This window comes from Rhinoderma darwinii, chromosome 1 (assembly GCF_050947455.1).
Source record: "Rhinoderma darwinii isolate aRhiDar2 chromosome 1, aRhiDar2.hap1, whole genome shotgun sequence".
Taxonomy (NCBI): Eukaryota; Metazoa; Chordata; class Amphibia; order Anura; family Rhinodermatidae; genus Rhinoderma; species Rhinoderma darwinii.
Genome location: NC_134687.1, coordinates 512,998,846 through 513,025,145, shown reverse-complemented (window position 1 = coordinate 513,025,145; position 26,300 = coordinate 512,998,846). Strand labels below are relative to the sequence as shown.

General features: G+C 39.8%; 1 protein-coding gene across 2 annotated transcripts in view; it reads left to right on the top strand.

Annotated features, from left to right (window-relative positions):
* COMMD10 (COMM domain containing 10) overlaps positions 1-10,424 on the top strand; it is a 403,417-nt gene extending 392,993 nt beyond the window's left edge. The window contains exons 6-8 of one of the 2 annotated variants that reach the window (XR_012850378.1): positions 7,075-7,134; positions 7,668-7,754; positions 10,045-10,424. Coding sequence is in view for 1 of the 2 variants with exons in the window: in XM_075836395.1 (XP_075692510.1) it covers positions 7,075-7,134; positions 10,045-10,083 (99 nt within the window). In the remaining variant the exon portion in view is untranslated. The remainder of the gene's footprint in view (positions 1-7,074; positions 7,135-7,667; positions 7,755-10,044) is intronic. The other variant, XM_075836395.1, reaches the window with a different exon arrangement.
* The last annotated feature ends 15,876 nt before the right edge of the window (positions 10,425-26,300 follow it).

Genomic DNA, 26,300 nt, shown 5'->3' with positions numbered 1-26,300 from the left:
CGATCACAGTTCTACTGACCACTGAGTTCATATATCCCATCATTTCTTGCCTGTTAGGAGTCTGAAAAAATAAAATTGTGCTGGTAATATGACTTCTGGAAACACATCATCGTTTGAGAGCTACTGCCAGAATGCTGAACATCTTCAAGTAGGAATGCACAGCTAATCCTGTAGGAAATACTCCTTGACAAGAAGTGACTGACCTCTATGGGGCGTAGGATACAGGGAATGCATGGTCTTTTCTTTATTGGAGACAAAATAGCACAGCAAGCTGAATTACTGACCTGCCATAAAAGAATACACCCTGAGTATCCGCCACACATCTGGTCTCAATAGTGGTCAATGACCTGCTCAATGGTACTGTTTCTCAATGGTGGGCCACTTTTGCATACTACATACTTCACCCCAATGGTACACATAGCTGTACATTGATTGTGATATCTCTTCATCTATCAATAGATCTTAGTGGATACTTATCTGCCTGTTCGAGGCTTGTTTACTCAGCAGTGGGAGACCTCATTTTGATTCATGACTTAGGAATGTTTTTTTTACTTTCGATGTCCATCTGTCATAGGCGCATGATTACCAGTGAAACATTCATGCACATGAATAGTGATGTTTTTTTTAAACCGTTTCCAGCTGTTCTAAGTACAGTATGTATGCTCCAATATTGTATGCAGCTGCCACTGTCGTCCAGCCATCCCAATTTCTTTCCTTGTACATTTCCTTTATCTTTACAGTAGGGACGTGTTTTTCTTTCACGGTAGATGTCACGTGTAACCTGTTAAGTGGTTTATATGTGATCACACATGCCAGAGATGAATTATTCTTAAACTGTTGCAGCTGGGATACAGATTTTCCAGCTTTTCCCGCTTTCCATGGACTGTTACTGGTTGTTGACCATGACTCCATTCTGGAAAAATGTACATCTACATTAAGATTGTGTTCACTTTGAAGTACAGGTCTCGGATGTATAATTTTGGCCAAATGTAACCCTCTTCTCAAGTGACTGTTGTTTCCACTGTGCACCCTAGCACAATATTGACTTTTACCTCTATGTTTTATCTTACTCCCTATCATAATATCTACATTAAAGTATATTTTTTATACAGTTGTCCTGCAGCACTGGTACAATGGGTTTATATCCAATAGGGCATCAAACCCAAGGAGTTTGTATATTTTCCTCTAGTGTAAGTATTCCTCCATGTACTCATATCCTTTTACTTTACAGGCCCCATGCACACGACCGTAAATTCGATCGTAATTCAGTTCTATTGGCCCTGGACACCTTTCCGTATCGCTATGGATGGGTGTCCATGCCGTAGAACTGTACCAGGAATTATGGAGCTTTGCCGTGTTTTACGGACCATCCTACCATACTTTGTATGGGAACACGGCCCGAAAATGCAGGTGGGCGGCCATGCCAGCAATTTTTGGTCGTGATTATGGGCAAGGCCGTGTGCTTGGGGCCTTACTGTTAGGTTCATTGACTTACTGTGAAATTGGCCCTTGGGGCTCAGACTTATAAAGCCCTGTTAACATCAGGTTTGTGATATACTTTTAGCGTGTACGCCATAAGACTCCATTAGCCTGATAGAGGCCAAAAGAGTGTCACTTTTGGCTCCGTCTGGCTGATATATGTTGGAATACCGTATTTTTGAGGTATGGAATAGCATAGTTGACTGCACCATTCCGTACAACTCAAACACACAAATGTATAATGTGCTGTAAATATTTAACATGGGAGCCTATGGGTTACAGGTCATAGGCATCCTTTAAACGTATACGTTATGAGCTTTTCAATAGCTTTTCATGACAAATCTGTTAAATGGATGCCATAATAGACAGATGCATGTGACGGATGCCTAACAGTGGCATCCATCACCCATAGGCTACTATGGCAATAATTTAACGTATACGTCATGAATTGGGTCATGAGTGTTCATAACGTATAAGTTAAATATATACCATAATTGTCTATGGGTGACGGTTGCCACTGTTAGGCATCTGTCTTAACCTACGTTTAATATACACGTAGGGAGCTTTCCCCGACGTATACATTAAATGTAGGCCAAATGCATGATGTAAATGGAGCCTGAGGCCCTATTCACACGAACGTGTCCATTTCTTTAGCAACTGTTGCGTGAATCACGGACGGCACACGGATGATGTCCATGCGCTGTCCGTGCTTTTCACGCACCCATTGAAGTCGATGCGCAAAAAACGCACAAGAATAGGACATGCAGTGAGTTTCACGCAGCGGACTGAATGTCTGAATTGCCCCATTGAATGGCATAGGTTCGTGTGACGTCTGTTGTTTTAACGCGCGTAACACGGACGTGAAATACGCCCGTCTGAATAAGGCCTCAGACTGCATTTTCTGTAGAGTGCTGTGCTATATAAACCGGTAATAAAAAGTTAACCTTTGCATATGCATAAGTATAAATGTCCTAGTATGTTGAAATGGAGAGATCGATCGGCACATACACCCTGCACCCAGGTGCAGTAAAAATTTGCGTTATCCACACTGGAGTAAAAAAGCTTTTTGGAAGATATCAAGCAGTGGTGCTTAGTGTCAAGTGAATATAGAGTAATGCAATCTTCATAAGCAAGGAGGAAAAAAGGAAGACACGGCACTCGCCAAATCCAGATTTACTTTATTTTCGTAATCCTATATGATAAAAACCACATGGGCTGCAAACACAGTACTCCCAAAAGACCGGCACGATAGCCGTTTCACGTCACATTGCTCTTCACCTTGGTGCCTCACATGATGTGTATCACATGTGTTTTAATAGCGATCACATGACCGCAACAAAGTTTGACTTTTAATTAAAACATAACACACATACACAGAAGTAACCATATGTTTTTGAAAAGCAGAGACATTTACATTGAAACAAGGCAGTAAACGATATTCATAATACAAGTAACTTATGTTAATGTGGCATTCTGATAATTTAACCCAATAGGCCCGTGCAATGCATATAGTTTCCAATCTCAACAACTTCTCATGTCTATTATGACCTGGTTTAACACACGTTAATCCTACAAAAGTCATACAAGTAGCATCAACTCCCTGACATTCTCTCATACGATGGATCAAACAGGGGAAACCATGTCCCGTAGTGTATGATCTACAGTGTTCCCTAAATTTAATAAACATAGGTCTAATGGTCTTGCCTATATAAAAAAAAGTGCCAAGGACATTTAATGCCGTAAACTACATAATCTGTACGACACGTAATGAAAGCTCTAACTTCAAAGATAGCCACAGAAGGAACAGCTGCCACATATATAATTACAAAGTGATGGAGATCAGTCCAACATGTACCCCTAATAGAGACGAATCTACTCCTGACTAATTCATCCCTCAGGTTATTGGACCTTTTAAATTAAATGATTTTTTTGCTAGGTGATATAAATCCGTTTTACTCTCAATAATATGGCAATAGCGATGTATAGTGCTTCGAAACGTATCCGACATTGGACTGCATCTAAATGACAGAGCAAATTTCCTAGGCTGTCTCAGTTTACTTTTTCTGTAGATTAGGTCCTTTCTATCTATAGATCTAGCTCTTCGTAATGCTTTATTAATAACACCTAAATGGTAACCCCTATGTAATAATCTATTCTTATGGTCTGCTGTCTGTTTACAGAATTCTGCCTCATTAGAGTTTATTCTCCATAGTCGCAAAAATTGCCCATACGGAACTGCTGTTAACTGTGATAACTCTTAAAGTGGAGTAGTAAATTAGTAAAAGTGGGTTTACAATATCCCTTTGTACATAATTAACCTTGATGCACATATAAATGTACGTCCAGGAAGTCCATATTTTTGACTACCAAATTGGGATATAAATAGAATATTGACGTTCTCATTATTTAAATAGGATATGAATTCAGAGAATTCCTTCTCAGTGCCAGACCAAATTAACAACACATCGTCTATGTATCTAGTCCATGGACGTATGTGTTGTCAGAAAATATTCGAAGTGCAATATACATTTGATGCCTCAAAATTAGCCATAAAAATATTAGCATATGTGGGGGCGACTGGTGTACCCATTGCCGATCCCATACATTGTTGGTACCGTTTGCCATCAAATACAAAGGCATTAAGAGATAGAACAAACAAAAGTGAATCACAAATGAAGTTGGTGCAATATAAATCCTTCTTTGCTTGTACCATTAGTTTACGTGCTGCAGTGATACCATCACTGTGTATAATACCAGTGTATGGGCTCTCTACATCAATAGAGGCTAAATGATACGTACTATCCCAAATAAATGTCCTAGTGGACCGATCACCTGTTCATAAGCATTTTATAAACTGGATGACTATTGTTCAGTTAGAAGACCAGGTACCAATATTATCCAGTTTACCATTTTATACTATTATGTAAAGGTTTATGTTGTATAACTTTACTATTTTGGTAATGCTAGCAATAAATCTATTATATATCTAGTTCTTTTAGGGGAAATAAGACAAGAATAGTCCATTTATAAATGTCATTCTAGACCCTGTTTTCATGCTAACCTATTTGTTTAATTCCTCCGGTCTATTCATTGTTTATGACTTGAAAGTACTAAATCTTTGGATTATGTGAGGAAACTGAACTCATAAGTCTGGGACAGCAATGAGAACCACTGTGCCACCATGCTGCCCATTTTTGTTTGCCATTATGAAACCAGTTAATTCAATCATATAATTATAATAATATAGAGTTGCACATTCCATAATAATCTTTTCTATAGTTCAATATAATCTTTATTTAGAGGTAAAAATAACAGTGCTAAAGATTCTATAAATTCGAATTGAAGAACATTCCCTCTAAAAAAATAAAATTAAAAAAATATTTGCCTGTCTTTGTGTTACAAAAAAAACTATCTTGAGCCATTTCTTATTCTTCTCAGTCTATAATCCAGCGTTCATTGATCCCAGAATGAAAAAAGTAGCCCTGGTATGGGTGTGGTGGATGGATTTGAATATTACTACAAAAAACGAAGAAGTGCGATAATTGCCTTATGTGTTTTATATTCATTTGTATCCATTTTGTAGAAATTCATTGCATATTTCACTTAGAATTTGCTAATGTAGCGTTTGCCGACTGCTGCAAGCACGTTTTTATGCAGAATGAATTCAAATAATGTGCATTAGATGTATTGGTATTTATGAGGGATCCTGTAACTTTCTCATCTTGCTATTAAATTTAGTGAGGAGTTGACTGGTGGTGAATCATTAACATGTATTCACTTTAAGGAGAGTTAATGCATTATTGACTTTGCATAACTCTTTACAGAATAGTAATGAATCTAGTAGCTGGGTCTACTGTACAGAGAAGATACTGCTGCGTTTGATGGAATGCATGGAGCGTTTTCCAATCAGTAAAAAATAGGCAATGCTTTTAATCAAGCTCGGGTCAACAATAATTGCATAATCTCTCGTAGCTTCAAAGATCTATTTCATTCTGTAGAAAATCATTGCTTTGCTAGTTGTCCTCATATCCTTATTCCATCAACTCCCATTGTAAAAAAATATTTCAATAAAAAAGTCTAATTTTTTTTCACAGGATCCCTTTGTATTGAAAGCTTAGTCAACTGCTGTTTTAAATATAGTGAAAAAAGAGTTATGCCGACGCATACTGGCATATACCAGGCTCACTATAGGCTATGGACACGTTAATCATAAACCAAAGGCGGATTGTATGTGCTGGACGAACACTGCAACCGGGGTGTGAACATTACCTTACTGGACATGATATACATAATATAACTGCAGCAAAGCATTTTTTTCATATACATGTAAAAAAAAAAAAATCATAGCACCCATGTGCCCCTCGCTGGCACTGTAATTAATAATTTTGTAGAATAATTAGCTAAACACATGGAAATATTACTAATAGGATTGCTATGCGTGTAAGAATCAGAGCATGTATTTTAACTTTAAAGGGTTAGTCCTATCTCAGACATTTATGGCATGTCCAGAAATATCTGACCGATACAGGTCTTAGCTCTGCGACCTGCACCTATGTCGAGAACAGGGGTGGCCCGACTCCCGTCTCGCCTTCTGATGCGGTTGCTAAGTGGAGAAGTGGCCACGCATGAGCCAGGCTCTCTCCATTCTGTTCTATGGGAGTTACAATATAGATGTGGGTCCCAGAGCAGGGACTCAAATCTATATGCCACAAGTGTCTGAGATGGGAATAACCCTTAAAACTTGAATTTCTGACTAATCATACATGATCATTTGAACATGGCAGCCATAGAGAAGTCTAGGAAATAAAGGTCTTTTTACTATTGAAACATTCGGTTTCTTCTTCAGTTTTGATTTATGACATTAAAGCGCTTGGTTTGGATATGTTTGTAAAGATACACAAATAGATAACTAAAGTTCATAACATAAGGTTGTATATGTTCATGCCATCAATATGAACAGGAAAATTATATGTGAATACATGGTTTACCAGAAATGTCACGTAAATATTAAGATTAGGAGAAAATAGATAAAAGAATGTTCAGCTCACATGAGATAAAAGTCTGTTAGACAATCTTCCCGACTATACCTGACAGCAGATATTGTTGGAAAGAGGGATTGGTCATGTTGGACTTCAATACTGGAAATATGTTTTAAGTGAGAAAAAAAAATGTTATACATTGAACAAGATGTTTCGTCCAGACTCTCAACTGATCAGATATTATGGGGAACCTGTAACCAAGCTCTGGTCCCATTTGAGGTGAATGTTTTGGGGCACAATACCATTAATCACTGAAACTGAGGTGTTTGCTATTAATAATACATATTATATACTGTATATTTTCACCTATACACAGTGAGGTCAGCCATACTGAAGCTGAATCCACAATGTCACCACTTCTCTATATGAAAGCAATCTCTTTCATGTGTAGGAGCTGTTTTAACTTCAAGTATTCAAATGTTTTTCATTGCATATATAATTTGCCCAATGTGTGACATGCCTGTAAATAACAATTCTGAAATGTGAAATTAATGTTATATACAGAATTTTTTTGCATCTTCCGGCATAAAGATGATTTGTCTTTCTTTTCTTGTAGAATTTGGAGAAGATATTTGTGGAGTTTAACCACCAGGAGCTTTTGGAGTTTTATAACAAGGTATTCATCGTTCACAAATGTGCCTTTTCATCTGAACCCCTGCCCTGTTCTTTGTTACAGCTGTGAAACCTGCAAGTGTAAGGCACATCTGTTCATCTAGAATGCTTTGCTAGTGATGCCATTATTAGCATATGGGCTGCTAAAATACCCACTGCTTGTTGCTTTATACCTTACCAGTAATGTAGAAAATAATGTGCGCCTTTTATTGTCATTGTCCCTGCTTGATATCACACGTGTGTAGGCATCGAAAAAAAATCTAAGAGAATAGCAATCATCCTGCTAAACTTCTGAGATGCCACAGTGATGTTGTTGACGCATATGTGAGTTCTAAGAATACAAAACTTTCTCGAGGACCAAAAGTATCATTGAGATATCCCACAGTGTGTGTCCAGCTTTATACTTTAATTTTTTGTTTTCCTAAAGAGTATTTCCACCCAAAATGTAAAATTGCCCATATGCAAGTAAATCGGAAGCTAGACTGATGGCCAAAGTTTACCTTCAAAGATATTGGCATTTTTCCTGTTTTGTTGCAGTGGCCGTTTTTGCAAAAGTGGCAAACAATATAGCTGCAGTTCCCGTGTTCACAATGGCCGCACAACTAATTTAAAGTCAATATTTCTGTAAGTAAAACAAATATTGTTACAAAACTTTGCCCATTGCATTAACTTCAAATTGAGGCAAACGGGTTTTCCACTAAACATCTACATTTTGAACAAGCAACTCATAATAACGAAAAATAATAGAGAGATAGCTTCCCATTGAAAGAACAGAAAGATAGAATAGTGTCAATAAATGTAACTATATCAGATATTACGTTATAGGGCAGTCATGATCTCATGTAAAATACAATGGTCACAAGTAGAAATTATATAACCCTCACCATAAACAAATTTCATCCAGAATATCTAAATGTTTATGAGGAATTGACAGTAAAAAGACAGAGGGTAAAAAAATATATATATTTTATTAGGAGAGTAGAAAGAAACAAAATACATAAAATTAGCACATGAAAGGAACAACAAAGAAACAAGTAAAATATGGAGTGTTTCAAAAATAAGGTAAAATAATACAAAAAAAGAAGAGAGAATCTCAGAACTCATGACACATATGATTTATATAACCTTTAACTAGATGTATAAACCTTTGAAAGAGAAACTAGTGAAAACAGTTTCTATATTAAAGTTTAATGAGTAAAGGGAGAGAAAAGGGACCAGCAAAATATATAGCTTAAAAAGAAGCTATTAACATCTTAAGTGTTTCTAAACTAAAACATGGATAATTCTAGAAGAAATACAAATGACAAGTGGAAAGAGCTCGGAACAATACTGTATGTAATAAAAAAAAAGTTACTAAAAATGAATAATGAATGACAGAAAGTAGGACATTGGCCTTGTGAATACTTTGTGAATCAAATTCTGGTATTGTAATAATGTGGGTTGTAAGACTTAAAATGTAAGTAGTATTATTTATATATATATATATATATATATATATATATATATATATTTCATTTAGTATATAAAAGCAACAGACCACCACATTACACATTTTATAAAGTGTCAGTAATTTTATTAGTTATTTTAGAAATTTTACTTCATGCATTGATCACTCTTTATACTGTACATATGTATATTTAAAGACGGGCACAACAGGGACCCCATAAAGATTTTGTTTGGGGTGTATGAAATAAAGATGAGAAGATCATGTTTACTGCTCATATTTGACAAAATATAATTTTCAGTAGCTCTTTGCGAGCTCTTGTGATCGCGCCAAATAAGTCCCTATTCCCATCTGGTCAGGGTGTATATGACCAGCATTATTCCTTTTAACTACCGTAAAAGCCCCTATATCTGCTAGCAAAATTTGTGCTTAGGGTTCTTCTAGTTGAAAAAACGCTTTTACTATTTTTATCTGAAGCATATATGACATATCTTTTTCTATAAATGGCTGATAGGTGGGGGTGCCACCTCTGGAACCCTTACCTGTTGAGAAAAATGGTGGTCACGTGACCACTGTTTGCCAATGCATAGTGAACACACGCTGCATTTGCTTCAACTAAGAAGCGGACATTCTCGCGGATGTCTCTCTACATTGAATCCTATGGGTATTGCAGAAAGAGCTAAATGCTGCCCCATGGAAAATTATGCAACAAGCAGCTGCTGGCAACCACTTTGCATTGACAAATGGGTGTCAGGGGGTCCCTGTTCTCCCGATAGGTAAGGGTCCCCCACCTATCAGGCATTTGTGGCATATCCTGTGGTCACACAAGGATATTATGTCTCCATACAACCTCCAAGTTGTACAGAACCATAATACGGCACCCATAGAAATCTATAGGGCACTATTGTACCTCTGTATGCTTCATACTTTGGAGTTGCAGGGACTTTGTGTGTCGCCGTACAGTCTCTTGTACAAGGTTCTGGTGTGAAATGCCCGCAGTGAAATAATTTTAGTATATTTAACCAAAATATATTGCCTTAGATCGTAAATTTATGGATTATATAAAACATATATAAAACAAGAATGTATATATGTGTATTTCTACAGAGACTGTGAGTTTCATTTCCAACTTCAGAAAGAGCCTTAATTTACCTCGCTGTGCACAGAAGATTAAACACAATCAAAGATGATTTTTTTTTCCCCTCCGCAGCTCGGCCTCCACTATAGTAGCAAATGAGAAATCGTAATTTACCATTATAAAAAACAGGTGTTCAATTCTCTGAAATCTCGCACATTCATTTAAGCTTTCAAATGAAATGGCTTTTTATGAAATAGATATTGTAAGATTCTGCCACATTTTTTAATAACTCTACGCAAATACATTTAATATGCATAGCTTCAACAGTGCTCTGTTTTGTGTATGTGTGTAAATAATCTTTATAAATGAAATCTCTTCTATTTCTTTTATAGCTTGAGACTATCCAAGCACAGCTGGATTCCCTTACGTGATGTCTTAAAGATGGGTTCCTCCACTGCACTCCTGCCACCTCATTATTTTGTATAGAAGATAGATTGCCAAGCTGTGTTTGTTAAAGGAATCAATGGGCTTCTTCCTGTAAAATTATATGGCTTATCTCCTCTTAGAGTAGCAACATTAGCCGAGGGAGATTATTGTGAAAAATGCGGAGAGTCTAATTGACTTTCTGGTTGGATCTTGTATACATTATAAATGATTGTAATAGCGCAGAAGAAAGTAATAATCATTGTATTCACCATTTATAATTCGACCATTTCTCCAATAAAGAAAAGTCAGACTTCTAATAAAGAAGAATGTAAGGTACAACTTTGAACCGAGGGTGGTCTGTGAAATTTCCAAGATACTTTGAAGACTTTTGTTAATGCACATATGCTAGTCATCACACATGTATTAGGCAATAGTCGACTATTTCACTGTTCTCCTATTGTATTTCTATTCTTCCTCATTTGTAAAATGTGGATGATAATGAAATTTACAGTATGATCAAATCTAACCCTAACCCTAAATCATAAAGGAACAACACCACCATCATCCCCCAAATTGAAAATCTAGAAAGCCTCCACATATCGATGTCTGTATTGTGGCCAGTGGATCTCTATGTCAATGGAAAACATCAATAAAATCTCAATGCCTTTTCCATCAAGAACGCTGACATAGCATCCTGGCTGGAGGCAATGTCTATTCACTCTCAAGACACTTCAGTAAAGTTAATGTGGGTGTATGTGACAGCACAGCGTGATCTCACAAGATCACGCTGTGCTGTGAATACAGATGGACTTGAATGGAGAGAAGTGTTTGACGCTGATTGGTCAGCGTCATACACTTCTCTTTACAACACCCACTTGGTCAAAAGTTAAAAAACGCCCAGTTGGGCATTAAAAAACTAATTTGCATAAATCTAAAATTGTTCATAACTTGCTCAAAAATGATCGTTTTCCAAAATAAAAACCACTGTTGTTATCTACATTACAGCGCCTATCAGATTATGTAGGAGATAGGTCACTAATAATCTGGTGACAGAGCCTCTTTAACTCCTTAATGACCGGGCATGTTTGTACCTTAATGACCAAGCCAGATTTGTCAAATCTGGTATGTCTGACTTTATCAGAGAATAACTCTGTGAAAGTTTTGAATATCCAAGTAATTCTGACATTGTTTTTTTGTCACATGTTGTACTTTATTTTAGTGGTAAAAGTAGACTGATACGATTTGCGGAAATTAATTAAAAAATAGAGAAATTGAAGAAATTTTGTAAAAATGATCATTTTTCCCTATTTTTAACTGCAATATGTCACATATGTACACACATACTGTACAATTTTTTTAATTAAATATATATTTCCATCTCTTTACTCTATTTTGGCAGCACTTTTGAAAAAAAAAAGTTTTTTTTGAGCAATTTGGAAGACTTACAAATTTAGTAATAATTTTATACATTTTGAAGTACATTTTGTTTTCCTGCACCAAGCCAGGTTTTCAGAGGCTCATAGCTGTCAGAATGGTGGAAACCCCCACAAGTGACCCCATTTTGAAAACTACACCCCCTTAAGGTATTTATTAAGGGGTGTTGTAAGTATTTTGACCCCACAGTTTTTTTGTAAGAATTCATGCAAAGCAGGCGTAATAAAATTAAATTTCACTTTTTTCATAAAAGTATCACTTTGAAGACCGATTTCTGTGTAAAGTGACCATGAGAATGAAGAAACACACCCCAAAATCTATCACCCTGTTTCTCCTGTTTTCAAAAATGCCCCCATTGTGACCCTAATGCATTGCTTGGACACACGACAGGGCCCGAAAGGGAGGGAGCACCCGGAGGCTTTCAGGACTCCTATTTTGCTTGAAAATGTTTTAGGCCCCACTGTACATTTGGAGAGGTTTTGAGCTACCAGAGCGATAGAAACTCCCCATAAACGACCCCATTTAGAAAACTAGACCGCTTAAGGTATTTATCTAGGGGTGTAGTGCGTACTTTGACCCCACAGTTTTTTGCTAAATTTAATGCATAGCAGGTGAAAAAAAAACAAAAAACACTTTTTTCATAAAAGTATCACTTTGAAGACCGATTTCTGTGTAAAGCGACCATGAGAATGAAGAAACACACCCCAAAATATATCACCCTGTTTCTCCTGTTTTCAAAAATGCCCCCATTGTGACCCTAATGCATTGCTTGGACACACGACAGGGCCCGAAAGGGAGGGAGCACCCGGAGGCTTTCAGGACTCCTATTTTGCTTGAAAATGTTTTAGGCCCCACTGTACATTTGGAGAGGCTTTGAGCTGCCAGAACAATAGAAACTCCCCATAAACGACCCCATTTAGAAAACTAGACCCCATAACGTAATTATTTAGGTGTATAGTAATTATTTTGACCCCACAGTTCTTTGCTAAATTTAATGCATATCAGGTGAAAAAGAAAATAATTTCACTTTTTTCATAAAAGTATTTGTTTGAAGACCGATTTCTTTGTAAAGCGAACATGAAAATGAAGAAACACACCCCAAAATCTATCACCCTCTTTCTCCTGTTTTCAAAAATACCCACATTGTGGCCCTAATGCGTTGTTTGGACACACGGCACGGCCCCAAAAGAAGGGAGCACCCGGAGGCTTTCAGGACTCCTATTTTGCTTGAAAATGTTTTAGGCCCCACTGTACATTTGGAGAGGCTTTGAGCTGCCAGAACAATAGAAACTCCCCATAAACGACCCCATTTCGAAAACTAGACCCCTTAAGGTATTTATCTAGGGGTATAGTTAGCATTTTGACCACACAGGTTTTTCGCTAAATATATTGGAATTAGTCTGTAAAAATTAAAATGTACTTTTTTTCTGAAACAACATAGAAATTTTTATTATTTACAAGGAATAACGAAGAAAATGCACCCCAACATTTGTAAAGCAATGTCTCCCGATTACGACAATACCCCATATGTGGTAATAAACTGCTGTTTGGACCCACAGCAGGGCTCAGAAGGGAAGGAGCGCCATTTGGATTTATGATTTTGCTGGAATGGTTTTCGTTGCCATGTCGCATTTGCAATGCACTGGAGGGACCAAAACAGGGGAAACCCCCCAAAAGTGATCCCATTTTGGAAAAACCTTCAAGGAATTTTTCTAGGGGTATAGTGAGCATTTACACCCCACGGGTCTTTTGCAGAGTTTATTAGAATTAGGGCGCGAAAATTAATATCAAAATTTTTTCCACTAAAATGTTGAATTTTCTAATTTTCACAAGGGATAAAGGAGGAAAAAAACAACCATTTTTTATAAAGCAATTTCTCCCGAGTACGGAAATACCCCACATGTGGTCATACGTTTTTTCATTAGAAATGAATTAACCCTTTCAGGACTGATCCAGTTTTTGCTTTCTTATTTTAGATTTTCCCTCCCCGCTTTCCAAGAGCCATAACTTTTTTATTTTTCCATCAATAGGGCGGTGTGCGGGCTTATTTCTTGCGGGAGGAGCTGCAGGTTTTATTGGTACCATTTTTTGGTACATAAAAAGTGATTCAAAAGTTGTATTACATTTTTCTTTTAGAGCGAAGGTGACAAAAAAAAACTGAGATTTTGGCGGTTTCAATTATTAAATTTTTTTAAGGTGTGCACTGTGCAAATTAAATAATGGTATATTGTAATAGTTCGGACTTTTACGGACGTAGCGATACCAATTTTGTTCATTTTTTTACATTACTTTAGAAGAAAAATGCGAAAAGGTGTTTTGTTTTTTTAACTTTCAAAAAAAAAATCTCACTACTAATAACTATAATTCTTCTACACATTTTATTAATCAATCCCCTTAGGGGACTTGATCCAGCGATCATTGGATCGCTGGTACAATACACTGCAATACTAATGTATTGCAGTGTATTGTTATTCTTACAGGCTTCTGTAACAGAGCGATCGCTGTACCTGTCCGTTAGTACCGAGGGGGCCTGCTGTAATACACAGCCGACACCCGTAGCGTATGGAGCGGGCTCAGCATGTGAGCCGGCTCCATACATCAACCACCGCACCATGACAGGCAATTAAGTCATAGTGCGCAAAGGGGTTAATGCGCAGCGGATGGTTCAAAGTGAAAATTGCAATTTTCCACTGATATGCCATTTTAGTGCATTATATGTTGTGCCCAGTGTGTGCCACAGAAGACAAATACCTCATAAAACATTAAGCGGGTTCTCTCGGGTATGACGACGCCGTATGTGTAGGCGCAAACTGCTGCTTGGGGACGCTGCAGGGCTCAGAAGGGAGGGAGCGCCATTTTGCTTTTGGAGCGCAGATTTTGCTTGGTAGTTTTTCTGTTTTGGGTTTCGCTGGTATTTCAGTTTATAATGTGGGGACATATGTAATCTGTGCGGGGTACATCAGGGCATAATAAGAGGGTACAATAATGGGGTAAATAAATAATATTTCATAGATATGTGACTGGTGTCGCACTGATAAATGGCGCCCGATCTTATCCACTTTTGGAACATTTTGCATCGCCATATTCTGAAAGCCAGAACTTTTTTATTTTTTCACCACCGGAGCTGCGAGGGCTTATTTGTTGCAGGACAATCTGTAGTTTTCATTGGTACCATTTTGGGGTACGTGTGATTTTTTTTTTTATCACTTTTTGTTCAATTTTTTTGCAATCCTGAGCAAAAAACAGGAATTCTGACACCGTTTTTTAGGTTTTCTTTTTGCGGCGCTCACCGTACGCTATAAATGAAATTTTTACTTTATTCTGCGGGTTGGTACGATTACGGCGATACCATATATTTATAGGTTTGGTCCTTTTTTTTAGCGTTTGCACAATAAAATGACTTATTTATAAAAAAAAAAATTTCTGTGTCACCATATTCTGAGAGCCGTAATTTTTCTATTTTTTAGTCAAAAAAGCTGTGTAAGGGCTTGTTTTTTGCGGGACGGATAGAAGTTTTTATTGGTACTATTTTTGGGAACATGCGACTTTTTGATCCCTTTTTATTCTTTATTTTGGGAGGGGTGGTGACCAAAAAAATTGCGATTCTGTCGTCGTTTTTTATTGATTTTTTTTGGGGTGTTCATCGTGCGGGAAAAATAACATTATAGTTTTATAGTTGGGGTCGTTACGAACGCGGGGATACCAAATATGTGTACTTTTTTAACGGGTTCATTTTTTTTCTATAATAAAAGTCTTATTATAGGAAAAAAAAGCATTTTCTGTTTATAGAACTTATAACTTTTATTTTTACACTTTTTTTTAAACATTTTTATTACTTTTTTTTACTTTTTTAACTTGTCCCACTAGGGGACACTTAGTCTTGCAGCTTTGATCGCTGCTAGAGTACATTACACTACACACGTAGTGTGATGTACTCTAACTGTCATTGTGACGTGACTGTCACACTGACAGGAAGCAGAGGAGGAACGGCCGGAGGCTGTTCCTCCGAGGCCTCCGTGCATGGCAACCCGGAGGTCATTATCTGACCTCCGATTGCCGTGACAAGCATCGGTAGCCCCCACGATCACTTCGTGGGGGCTGCCGATGTGCTTCAAACCACTTAAATGCGGCGACGGCAATCCGTCGCCGCACTTAAGGGGTTAACTGCCGAAAGCAGCGGCGATGGTCCGCTGTCCGGCAAGACTGATGTCTCAGCTGTCTAGGACAGCTGTCAGCGCGGGTCTGTCACTCTGTGTTTACACAGAGTGACAGTTTGAAATGCGGACGAAAATGCACGTCCTGGAGCGGGAACTAGCAGCCGACCAGGACGTGCATTTTCGTCCTTGGTCGTGAAAGGGTTAAGCAGTTTTTCGCTGATTTGCTTATCTTTAGTCAAGTATCCGTGTAACAAGAGAGCGAAGCACAAGGACAGAATGGATTTTCAGTGTCTGAATGAAAACAAATGTGTTTATATTCTCTAATAGTAAGCAGAGATCTTACAAATGGTGAGGAAATAAAACACAAAGATCTTTTCATGATATAAAACCTATTTAATCTATAGTATAATTTTGGAGGTAGGGGCTATCTTTTAACACACACATGTAAAACATTGTGTGCTAGTTGCATCAGTTATTCCCCTTTCTGTTAAAGGGGTTGTACAGTATTAGAAAACATGCCTGTCTTCTTAAAGAAACAGTGCAACATCTGTCTATAGGTTGTGTCTGGTATTGCAGCTCCGCTCCTCAGCCCCACTGACTATTGAAGCGAGTGCGGCTGAGGATCAACGCCACACACCACTTGTTGACGGGTGTAACACTGTTTTTGCACTAGAGCAGCTATGTTTTTCTAATGTTTTCTGCACAACCCCTCTAAGGATATTCATTTGTTGTACTGTCATTCAAACATCAATTTGTAAGGCTCTGTTCACACTGCGATTTTGTCTTCCGTTTAATGTATACAGCAGGAAAATTTCCCGGCATATGCGCTAGGTTGTGACGGATGCCTAACCGTGTTATCCATCATCCATGGGCTATAAGTGTATCCAGTTAATCGATATATCATAATTAATCGTGACCTATTCATGTCATATCCAATAAACAGATACCAATATGGGCTATTGCTGACTGATGCCACTGTTGGGAATTTATCACAGGCTCTGTTTAACGTGTACATTGTGATGTAACTGTCCATTTATAAATGGTTATCACTGGAGCTGCAGCAAAGGTAGTCTGAATTTTAGAGGCACTCTGTTACCAGTAGCGACCCCCCAGTCACATGCCCACATGGCGGCCCAATAGCAAGAAGTTCAAAGCAGATGGAGACCCCGGCTGCTTTTAATCTCCACCCAGGGAAGCTATGCCCCTGGAGCGGCCCAGTGAAGCTCCAGTGACGTAGCTTCCCCTGTACTTCCCCTCTGGCTGCTTTTAAGATCTTGAAGAGGGAGTAGTCAGCGTGTGGTTGGGTTGCAGGGTTTTTTCCTGCTTGGGCAGAGCAGTGCTTCGAGTGGGAAGCATCGGACAATGGGACAGAAGATGCTGGGAGTCTGCCACCCCCTAGAGATCAAGATTGGGGAAACAACATCACTGAAGCATCCCTGGGGAAGCTCCAGTGACGTAGCTTCCCCAGATTGAGATAAGCAGCCGGGGACTTTGGCTTCTCTGAAGGTCTTGCCATTGCAGGGAAAAGTCATACAGTGGCATCCGTCACCCATAGGCTAATATGGCATCTATTCCATGTATAATTTTTTTACTGGATGCCTCTGGATAGAATAGCGTAAGTTGACTATGCTATTCTATCCAGGGAAAAAAAAGTTATACACAACGTATACCGTGAACCTATGGGTACGTTTGACATATGTGCCAGGAGCTTTCCTGATTAATACAGTACGTCAAACGTACAGTGAAAACACAGTGTGAACAGGCCTTTACATGCAATTGTACTACATTTACACATTGATCACTTTTTGCTATTTGACTCTGGAGACGTGACTGACAGAATGACTGTTAAAATGAAACTTTCGGGCCATAACATTGTTTTCTAACAATGCAAACTGTTGCTAGATATACAGCACATTACTTTGTATCTCATTTGTTATTATTGTACACATACAAAGCATGAATGTTAATATAACATCTCCAATGATCTTCCCTTCGGGCTTGTGTTGCAAAATAAAGTGACAATTTGAAATGATGGAAAATCTTAGCTGAGCGTGAATGTTTTTGTAGTGTTTATCTCTGTCAATTTTATACATTATGGGTACAAACCAACAGCTAAGCATCTTTGCCTTACTATGCATGAAAGCAAAAAACATTATTTGCAGACCCAGAAACATAAAGAAGTTAAAAATTACTGCAGTACCACTTATGGCCATACAGAGGGAAGACACCTATTTATCAACTTACTCATAAATTAATTTATTTAACTAGTTATTTTGATTATTTTGAAAACTGAATAGGGGGGGGATTTATCAATGCACTTACTGATTTTTTTTTTGGCGGTAATTGAAAAAATATATGTTTGCGGCATTCCTTTTCAAGCGCATACAGTAGGGCTGATGTACTCTTCTGTCTGGGTCTAGAAAGTGTTAGAAATGTGCCAAATTTTGCTACAGTTTGGCGCAATTTTGATGTTTGCACCTTGTTACATACTTTTTAAAAGTGTTCCAAAAGAGGGTGTGGCCTGTAGAAAAGGGGGCATTATTTAAAATGTGCTAATGTGTGCCAAAAAAACTAACACAAAATTCTGCTGCAAAATAAGCCAAATCAAAAGTTGTATAAGAAAGAGGAAATTGTCTAACAGGTCATGCAAGAGGCACCAAAATGATCATGTAGCGTGCAGCACTATGATAAATTTGCCGCATTCTGTGCCTGCCTGTTCTAAGTTTATACGGTCTAACTACTTGTGGGCCACTGTTGATCAATTTTTGGTGAAACTTGGACAGAGCCTCAGTGCCAGGTACAATACTCTAGCACTAAACGCCTCAACAGGTTTGCGCCATAACACTACTTTAATTTTACATTGCGCCTGTCATAGTAAATCTTCGCCAATGTGATTGGGTTTCCCTGTGGTAGCATGAAAAGTTGTTTTCCATGCCAATTTATGTTACACTAAAGTTTTATTTAATGGTATTCATAGGGAAACATTGCAATGGCCCCATTTTTTTGGAATAGGCAAATGCTTTAAAATAAAAATAAAAAAATGTCATAATCTGCTCTTCTACCCTAAGAAATAAAAACAATAACTTGCTATTGCGTTGTTTTAACATTAAAGAAGCACTTCGGCTATTTGTTCATTTTTTGCACATATTGTAAAGGATCTGCCAGACACAGCTTCTGTGTCGACGCCCGTGGTTAATCAGTCTGCATCTGCTCCTAGGTCTTATAGAGTGACTTGATCTGCTACCACTCAGGCTGGTAGGCTGAGGACTGGGAGAACCTATCACAAGCCTGGCCAGATGGTTCTAGCTCCCGCCCTCGGTCTATGTATACTGCTTGTCTTTGCCTGTGATTCTCTCTGGTTTCCTGGCTTTCCTGTTCCAGCTATTACTATTGACCTCTGCTTCAAATTGACCCTGGCTTTACTGACTACGCTTCTGCTCTGCGCTTGGTACCTCGTACACTCCTGGTTTGACTCGGCTCGTTCACTACTCTTGTTGCTCACGGTGTTGCCGTGGGCAACTGCCCCATTTCCCTTAGCTTCTGTGTACCCTTGTCTGCTTGTCTGTCGTGCACGTATTGAGCGTAGGGACCGTCGCCCAGTTGTACGCCGTCGCCTAGGACGGCCCGTGCAAGTAGGGAGGGACTGAGTGGTGGGTAGATAAGGGCTCACCTGTCTGTCTCCCTACCCCAACATTACATAATCACAGGCCCTATACCTTTTCTACCCTGGTCCCTGACACTACTATGGAGACCCTGGCTCAGCAAATGCACGGTCTCTCCCTACAGGTCCAAGCCCTGGCTCAGAGGTGCGACCAGCATGATGCTAACCAGCTAGTGCCCTCCACCTCACGTCTTGAACCCCATCTCAAGTTGCCTGACCGGTTCTCAGGGGACCGGAAGACTTTTTTCTTCTTTCGGGAGAGTTGTAGACTCTATTTCCGTCTAAGGCCCCACTCCTCAGGTTCTGAGAGCCAGCGAGTGGATATTGTCTCCCGGCTCCAGGACGGCCCCCAAGAATGGGCCTTCTCCTTGGCTCCTGACGCCCCTGAACTTTCCTCTGTTGACCTTTTGTTTTTCTGCTCTCGGGCTCATTTATGACGAGACTGACAAGACTGCCTTTGCCGAGAGTCAGCTGGTGACCTTACGTCAGGGTAAGAGACACGTTGAGGAGTACTGTTGTGACTTTAGGAAGTGGTGTGTAGCTTCTCACTGGAATGACCCTGCCTTGAGGTGCCAGTTTAGATTGGGTCTGTCTAACGCCCTGAAAGACCTTTTAGTTAGCTATCCCTCTTCTGACTCTCTAGATCAGGTTATGGCTTTAGCGGTACGTCTTGACCGACGTCTCAGGGAACGACGACTTGAGCGTTTTTGTGCCTTCTCCTCTTGCTCCCCCATGATGGCTCCCGAGGTTCCGTTGCTTCGTTCTTCCACGGAAAACTCGGATGAACCAATGCAACTTGGGGCCTCCGTGTCTCCCCAACAATGTAGAGAGCTCCGCAGGAAGAATGGTCTCTGCTTCTACTGTAACGATGACAAGCATCAAGTGAACGACTGTCCTAGGCGTAAGAATACTCCAGCCGGAAAACATCTGCACCTAAGTGACCATCGGGGAGGTCGCTTGGGCGCACAGGTATTTCCCGTAAATATGAAACCTAATAAGATCTTGCTTCCTTTTCAGGTCTCTTTTGAGGGTAGGTCTGCCACCGGCAGTGCCTTCGTGGATTCAGGGTCTTCTGCTAATATTATGTCTGTGGAATTTGCTATGTCTCTAGCTATGCCATTGATTGATTTGCCTAAACCTGTCCCGGTAGTGGGTATCGACTCCACCCCACTTGCTAATGGTTATTTTACGCAGCATACCCCTGTTTTTGAACTCATTGTTGGCTCCATTCATTTGGAGCAGTGTTCTGTACTGGTGATGCAGGGATTATCGTCCGATTTGGCTTTAGGCCTTCCCTGGTTGCAGATGCATAATCCCACGTTTAACTGGAGTACTGGGGATCTTACTAAATGGGGTAATGAATGCATGACGTCCTGTTTTTCTGTTAATTTTATTTCTCTCCCTGAGGAGGTGAACACTCTACCTGAGTTTATTCAGGACATCGCTGATGTTTTTTCTAAAAAGGCCTCCGAAGTGTTACCTCCTCATAGAGAATACGATTGCGCTATCGATTTGGTACCAGGAGCTAAGCTCCCTAAGGGTAGGATATTTAATCTCTCTTGCCCCGAACGTGAGGCCATGAGAGAATATATCCAGGAAAGCCTGGCCAAGGGTTACATTCACCCCTCTACTTCTCCGGTAGGTGCTGGCTTCTTCTTCGTATCGAAGAAGGATGGTGGACTTAGGCTGTGCATCGATTACCGAAACTTCAATAAGGTCACTGTAAGAAACCAGTATCCCCTTCCTTTGATTCCTGATCTCTTCAATCAGGTTCAGGGGGCCCAATGGTTCTCTAAGTTTGATCTTCGGGGGGCTTATAACCTTATCCGAGTCAGAGAAAGGGATGAGTGGAAGACTGTGTTTAACATGCCCGAAGGTCATTTCGAATACCTTGTCATGCCCTTTGGGTTGTGTAATGCTCCCGCGGTCTTCCAGAATTTCATAAATGAGATTTTAAGAGACTACCTGGGGGTATATCTTGTAGTGTACCTAGATGACATACTTGTGTTTTCCAAGGACTGGTCCTCCCACATTGAGCATGTCAGGAAGGTGCTTCAGGCCCTTTGGGAAAACAAACTCTTTGCTAAATCCGAAAAATGTGTGTTTGGGGTGCAGGAGATGCCATTTTTGGGTCAGATCCTCACTCCTAATGAATTCCGCATGGACCCTGCCAAGGTTCAGGCTGTGGCTGAATGGGTCCAACCTGCCTCCCTGAAGGCGTTACAGTGCTTCCTGGGGTTTGCTAATTATTACAGGAGATTTATTGCTAACTTCGTTTCCCCAATAAGCCAGGTCCACCTAGGAAGGGTCCAGTGGCCCCTCATAAAAGGGGGGTACTGTAAAGGATCTGCCAGACACAGCTTCTGTGTCAACGCCCGTGGTTGATGAGTCTGCATCTGCTCCTAGGTCTGATAGAGTGACTCGATCTGCTACCACTCAGGCTGGTAGGCTGAGGAGTGGGAGAACCTATCACAGCCTGGCCAGACGGTTCTAGCTCCCGCCCTCGGTTTATGTATACCTTCATTTGCTGCTTGTCTTTGCCTTTGATTCTCTCTGGTTTCCTGGCTCTGCTGTTCCATCTATTACTATTGACCTCTGCTTCAAATTGACCCTGGCTTTACTGACTACGCTTCTGCTCTGCGCTTGGTATCTCATACACTCCTGGTTTGACTCGGCTCGTTCACTACTCTTGTTGCTCACGGTGTTGCCGTGGGCAACTGCTCCATTTTCCTTAGCTTCTGTGTACCCTTGTCTGTTTGTCTGTCGTGCATGTATTGAGCGTAGGGACCGTTGCTCAGTTGTACGTCGTCGCCTAGGATGGGCCGTGCAAGTAGGCAGGGACTGAGTGGCGGGTAGATTAGGGCTCACCTGTCTGTCTCCCTACCCTGACATTACACATATCTTGCTAACTCACCATCAATATTCTAGCAGTGTCATTCTTCCCAGCTCCGTTGCATCCAAATTTTTTGAACCCTTTTATTATGGACATTTGTGTCGTGATCTCAGTCTGACCACCAAAATAGACCATACTTTCATGTGTAGACAGGAGGTCACTCTCCCCTTTGTAGATGACTTCCTGTGAACTACAGGATTACATCACCAATCAAATCCTCCTGGCAGTACTGAGACCCCTCCCCAACCAGCTCCACCTTACTGGTTACTGTGTATATCCCCCATTCATATAGTGCTGCTGTAGAGATCTTTTCTACAATATCTAAAGGAGCAGGAGTTCGGTGATATAATAGGTGAGTCCATATAGTGATTAGCTGCAGAGTTATAAAACTCCAGTGACTCTCACTGACTGTCTATAATATCTGTGAGTGCTGTGTGCAGAATCTCCATTGTATTTCTGTGAGATGCTGTTTATCACTGCCTACTGTGTAAAAACTGACAGAGAGAAATCTATCACTAGCAGGACGCAGAAAATACAGGCTGAGCTGCATCACATAGGATGCACTGGGAATCGGCAGTGTGAGGATAGAGGTCCTATGTCACTGATCTATCACTGGACTTAGAATTAAGAGCATAGCAAGTGCATTGTGATGAGACTCCACTCCCGCTGCCTTTGCAAAGCCAGAGGCAGGATGAGAAATGTAGGCTGCATTAGGGGGACTATATCAGACGGGAAAAAAGAACCAAGACAACCCATAAATGGCACATCAACTAAAACGGGTATACACACAGGAGCCTATACATTATTTATTAATAATGACCTATGCTGCTCTATATAGGTAAATAAATCAGGAGTGATTGTGTAAACTCAATGGAGCAACTAATCGAAAGGAAAAAAGAACATTGGTTACCATATTTTGATGATAACAGAAGCGTGATGCTAGTGTGAACAGAACCTTTAAATGTACTGCAAAAATGTAAAGTTATTTAATTGAAAGCCAAATGAGCTAGAAATGGGGACATATAATCAGCTTATGTATGGGTATCTTCAACTATGCTGTCTTGAACCGTATGTTTATAGCATGTATATCCACCAGATTTCATTGAATAGGCAAAAAGCATCCGTAAAGTGTCTTAAAAATGAGTCATAAATATATTGGTAGTATTTTTCACTGAATGGAGACAAAAATACCTTCAAGAAAGAAAATAGTGGTGTTCAATGTGTGTAGATGCTATCATATACCATTACAGTGGTTAGGAGAAAATTACTTGCTTTGATGTAACCCTCTGCCCAACCTGCAACTTCAGAAAATAACAGCAATAAAGTGCTTGTTCCCCACTGCTGTGCCATGCCGACCCTATATGTTGTAATTGAAAAGTATGCGTTAGAGCTAAAAAACATTGCCTTGTTAATGGAAATGTCACAACTGATGGGTTATACACATATAGGAAATATTATGAGATGTCCGTGGATTTGAGAATGGAGTCAGGTAGCCTTTTATTTGTTTTTTTTATCTATTTTCCATTTTTCTATTTAATGATATTTGTTGCTGTGTGCCGCTGACCAAGTCCAAATGTGGATCTCTGATGTCTGAAAGTAGAATCAAGTTTCAAGATTTCCAAATATCCCTGGTCACACAGAAGTTCAATATTTTTTTATGTTGTTGTGATCATCTACGGCTTCCTACTCGTTTTTTTAGTAGTCATTCTCCTGTGTATCTGATCTTTCTCATTTAAGATGGATTTTATGTCCCTAGATACATATATGCGCTGGTGTTGGGAGGCAGATAATATTTATTTTCCCCTCCTGCTATACTATAAAGAGTGACTGCTTCAGGAGTCCCAGAAGGGCCGTAGTGCTCAACAGGAGTTGATTCAGTATGAGCTTCACAGTTAGAACAGGGTGTTTGCAAGAGCTCTAATTTTATATTTCCTTGAAGAGTTTCAACCTATATTAATGCTCTGTTCAGCACAGCAGATCTCTGTTATTGACCATTACATCTTGTATGGAGGAAATGTTATCCTTAAACATTACTATTGGAGACTCTGATTGAATAGACGTGATACAAACAGAAGTTACTATAGGAAAAAACAAAGGAAGTAATCCAGCGCTGAGTCCAGTTGTGAGTTAAAAAGGAAACGTTGTTCCCATCTTTATTGAAGTAGTATGATTAAAAATCGTAGGGAGACGCAGTCCCAGGGCACACCGCCTACTCACAATTTTTCTGGGACTGCGTCTCCCTACGATTTTTAATCATACTACTTCAATAAAGATGGGAACAACGTTTCCTTTTTAACTCACAACTGGACTCAGCGCTGGATTACTTCCTTTGTTTTTTCCATTATATACCGCCAGCCGTAGCGGGAATCCGAGCAGAGAGTCAGGAGACGCACATACTGGTGAGCTGGAGGTTTCCTCCCTTCATTTCTTCTAGAAGTTACTATATTTTAGATGAGAACGGTGGCAGTGGAATGAATTTCATATAGTGTAAACTTATCAGGTGCACTCACTTTCTATTTATTTGCTATAAAGGTGTAAATGTTGCCTACAGGAAGCTGATAAATCCTTCGGGGACCAGTGAAGACTTTAGTGCGCTTATCACTTTCTAGTTAAAGAGGCTCCGTCACCAGATTATAAATGCCCTATCTTCTGTAATGTAGATATCAACAGTGGTTTTTATTTTGAAAAACGATCATTTTTTAGCAAGTTATGCACAATTTTAGATTTATGCTAATTAGTTTCTTAATAGACAACTGGGCATTTTTTACCTTTTTACCAACTGGGATTTGTAAAGAGAAATGCATGACGCTGACCAATCAGTGACCAATCGGCGTCATACACTTCTCTCCATTTTTAGCTGTAATCGCAGCACAGCATGATCTTGCGAGATCACGCTGTGCTGTCACATACTCCCACATTAACTTTACCGAAGGGTCTTGAGAGTGAATAGACATCGCCTCCAGCCAGGACGCGATGTCTATTCATACTCCCGACACTTCGGTAAAGTTTCTGTGGGACTTACTCACAGCACAGCGTGATCTCACGATTATGTATGGCATTTATAATCTGGTGACAGAGCCTCTTTAACAACAGCTTGATATTTGATCAGTCTAGTTAACCAGTGCTTACACTTTTGTCCATCTTCTGCATGTAATTGAGGTATGCAGGGGATCGCATCAATAGATTTACATGACTTGGGACCCCGACCAATTCATAATATCAAGGGGTCCCCTCACTTTTTCACTTGGAGGTTTTTGTATCTCTGTACTTTGGTTGCAGTTCCATTTACTTATATGGAACTGTAATGCACATACACGTGTGCCCCACCGTATATTTCCTTGTGAAATACTCCGTGTTCAAAATTATTATGCACATTGGATTTAAGTGTCATAAACATTTAATTATTAGTTTTTCAATTAAACTCATGGATGGTATTGTGTCTTAGGGCTCTTTGGATCATTGTAATCAATCTCAGACACCTGTGATAAATAGTTTGCCAGGTGTGCCCAATCAAAGGAAAACTACTTAAGAAGGATGTTCCACATTATTAAGCAGGCCACAGGTTTCAAGCAATATGGGAAAGAAAAAGGATCTCTCTGCTGCCGAAAAGCCTGAAATAGTGCAATACCTTGGACAAGGTATGAAAACATTGGATATTTCAAGAAAACTTAAGCGTGATCATCGTACTGTGAAAAGATTTGTGGCTGATTCAGAGCACAGACGGGTTCGTTCAGATAAAGGCATAATGAGGAAGGTTTCTGCCAGACAAATTAATAGGATTAGTAGAGCAGCTGCTAAAATGCCATTACAAAGCAGCAAACAGGTATTTGAAGCCGCTGGTGCCTCAGGAGTCCCGCGAACCTCAAGGTGTAGGATCCTCCAGAGGTTTGCATGTGTGCATAAAGCTATTATTCGGCCGCCCCTAAACAATAATCACAAGCAAAACGGTTGCAGTGGGCTCAGAAAAACATGAAGACTAATTTTCAAACCGTGTTGTTTACTGATGAGTGCTGTACAACCCTGGATGGTCCAGATGGATGGAGTAGTGGATGAGTGGTGAATGGCCACCATGTCCCA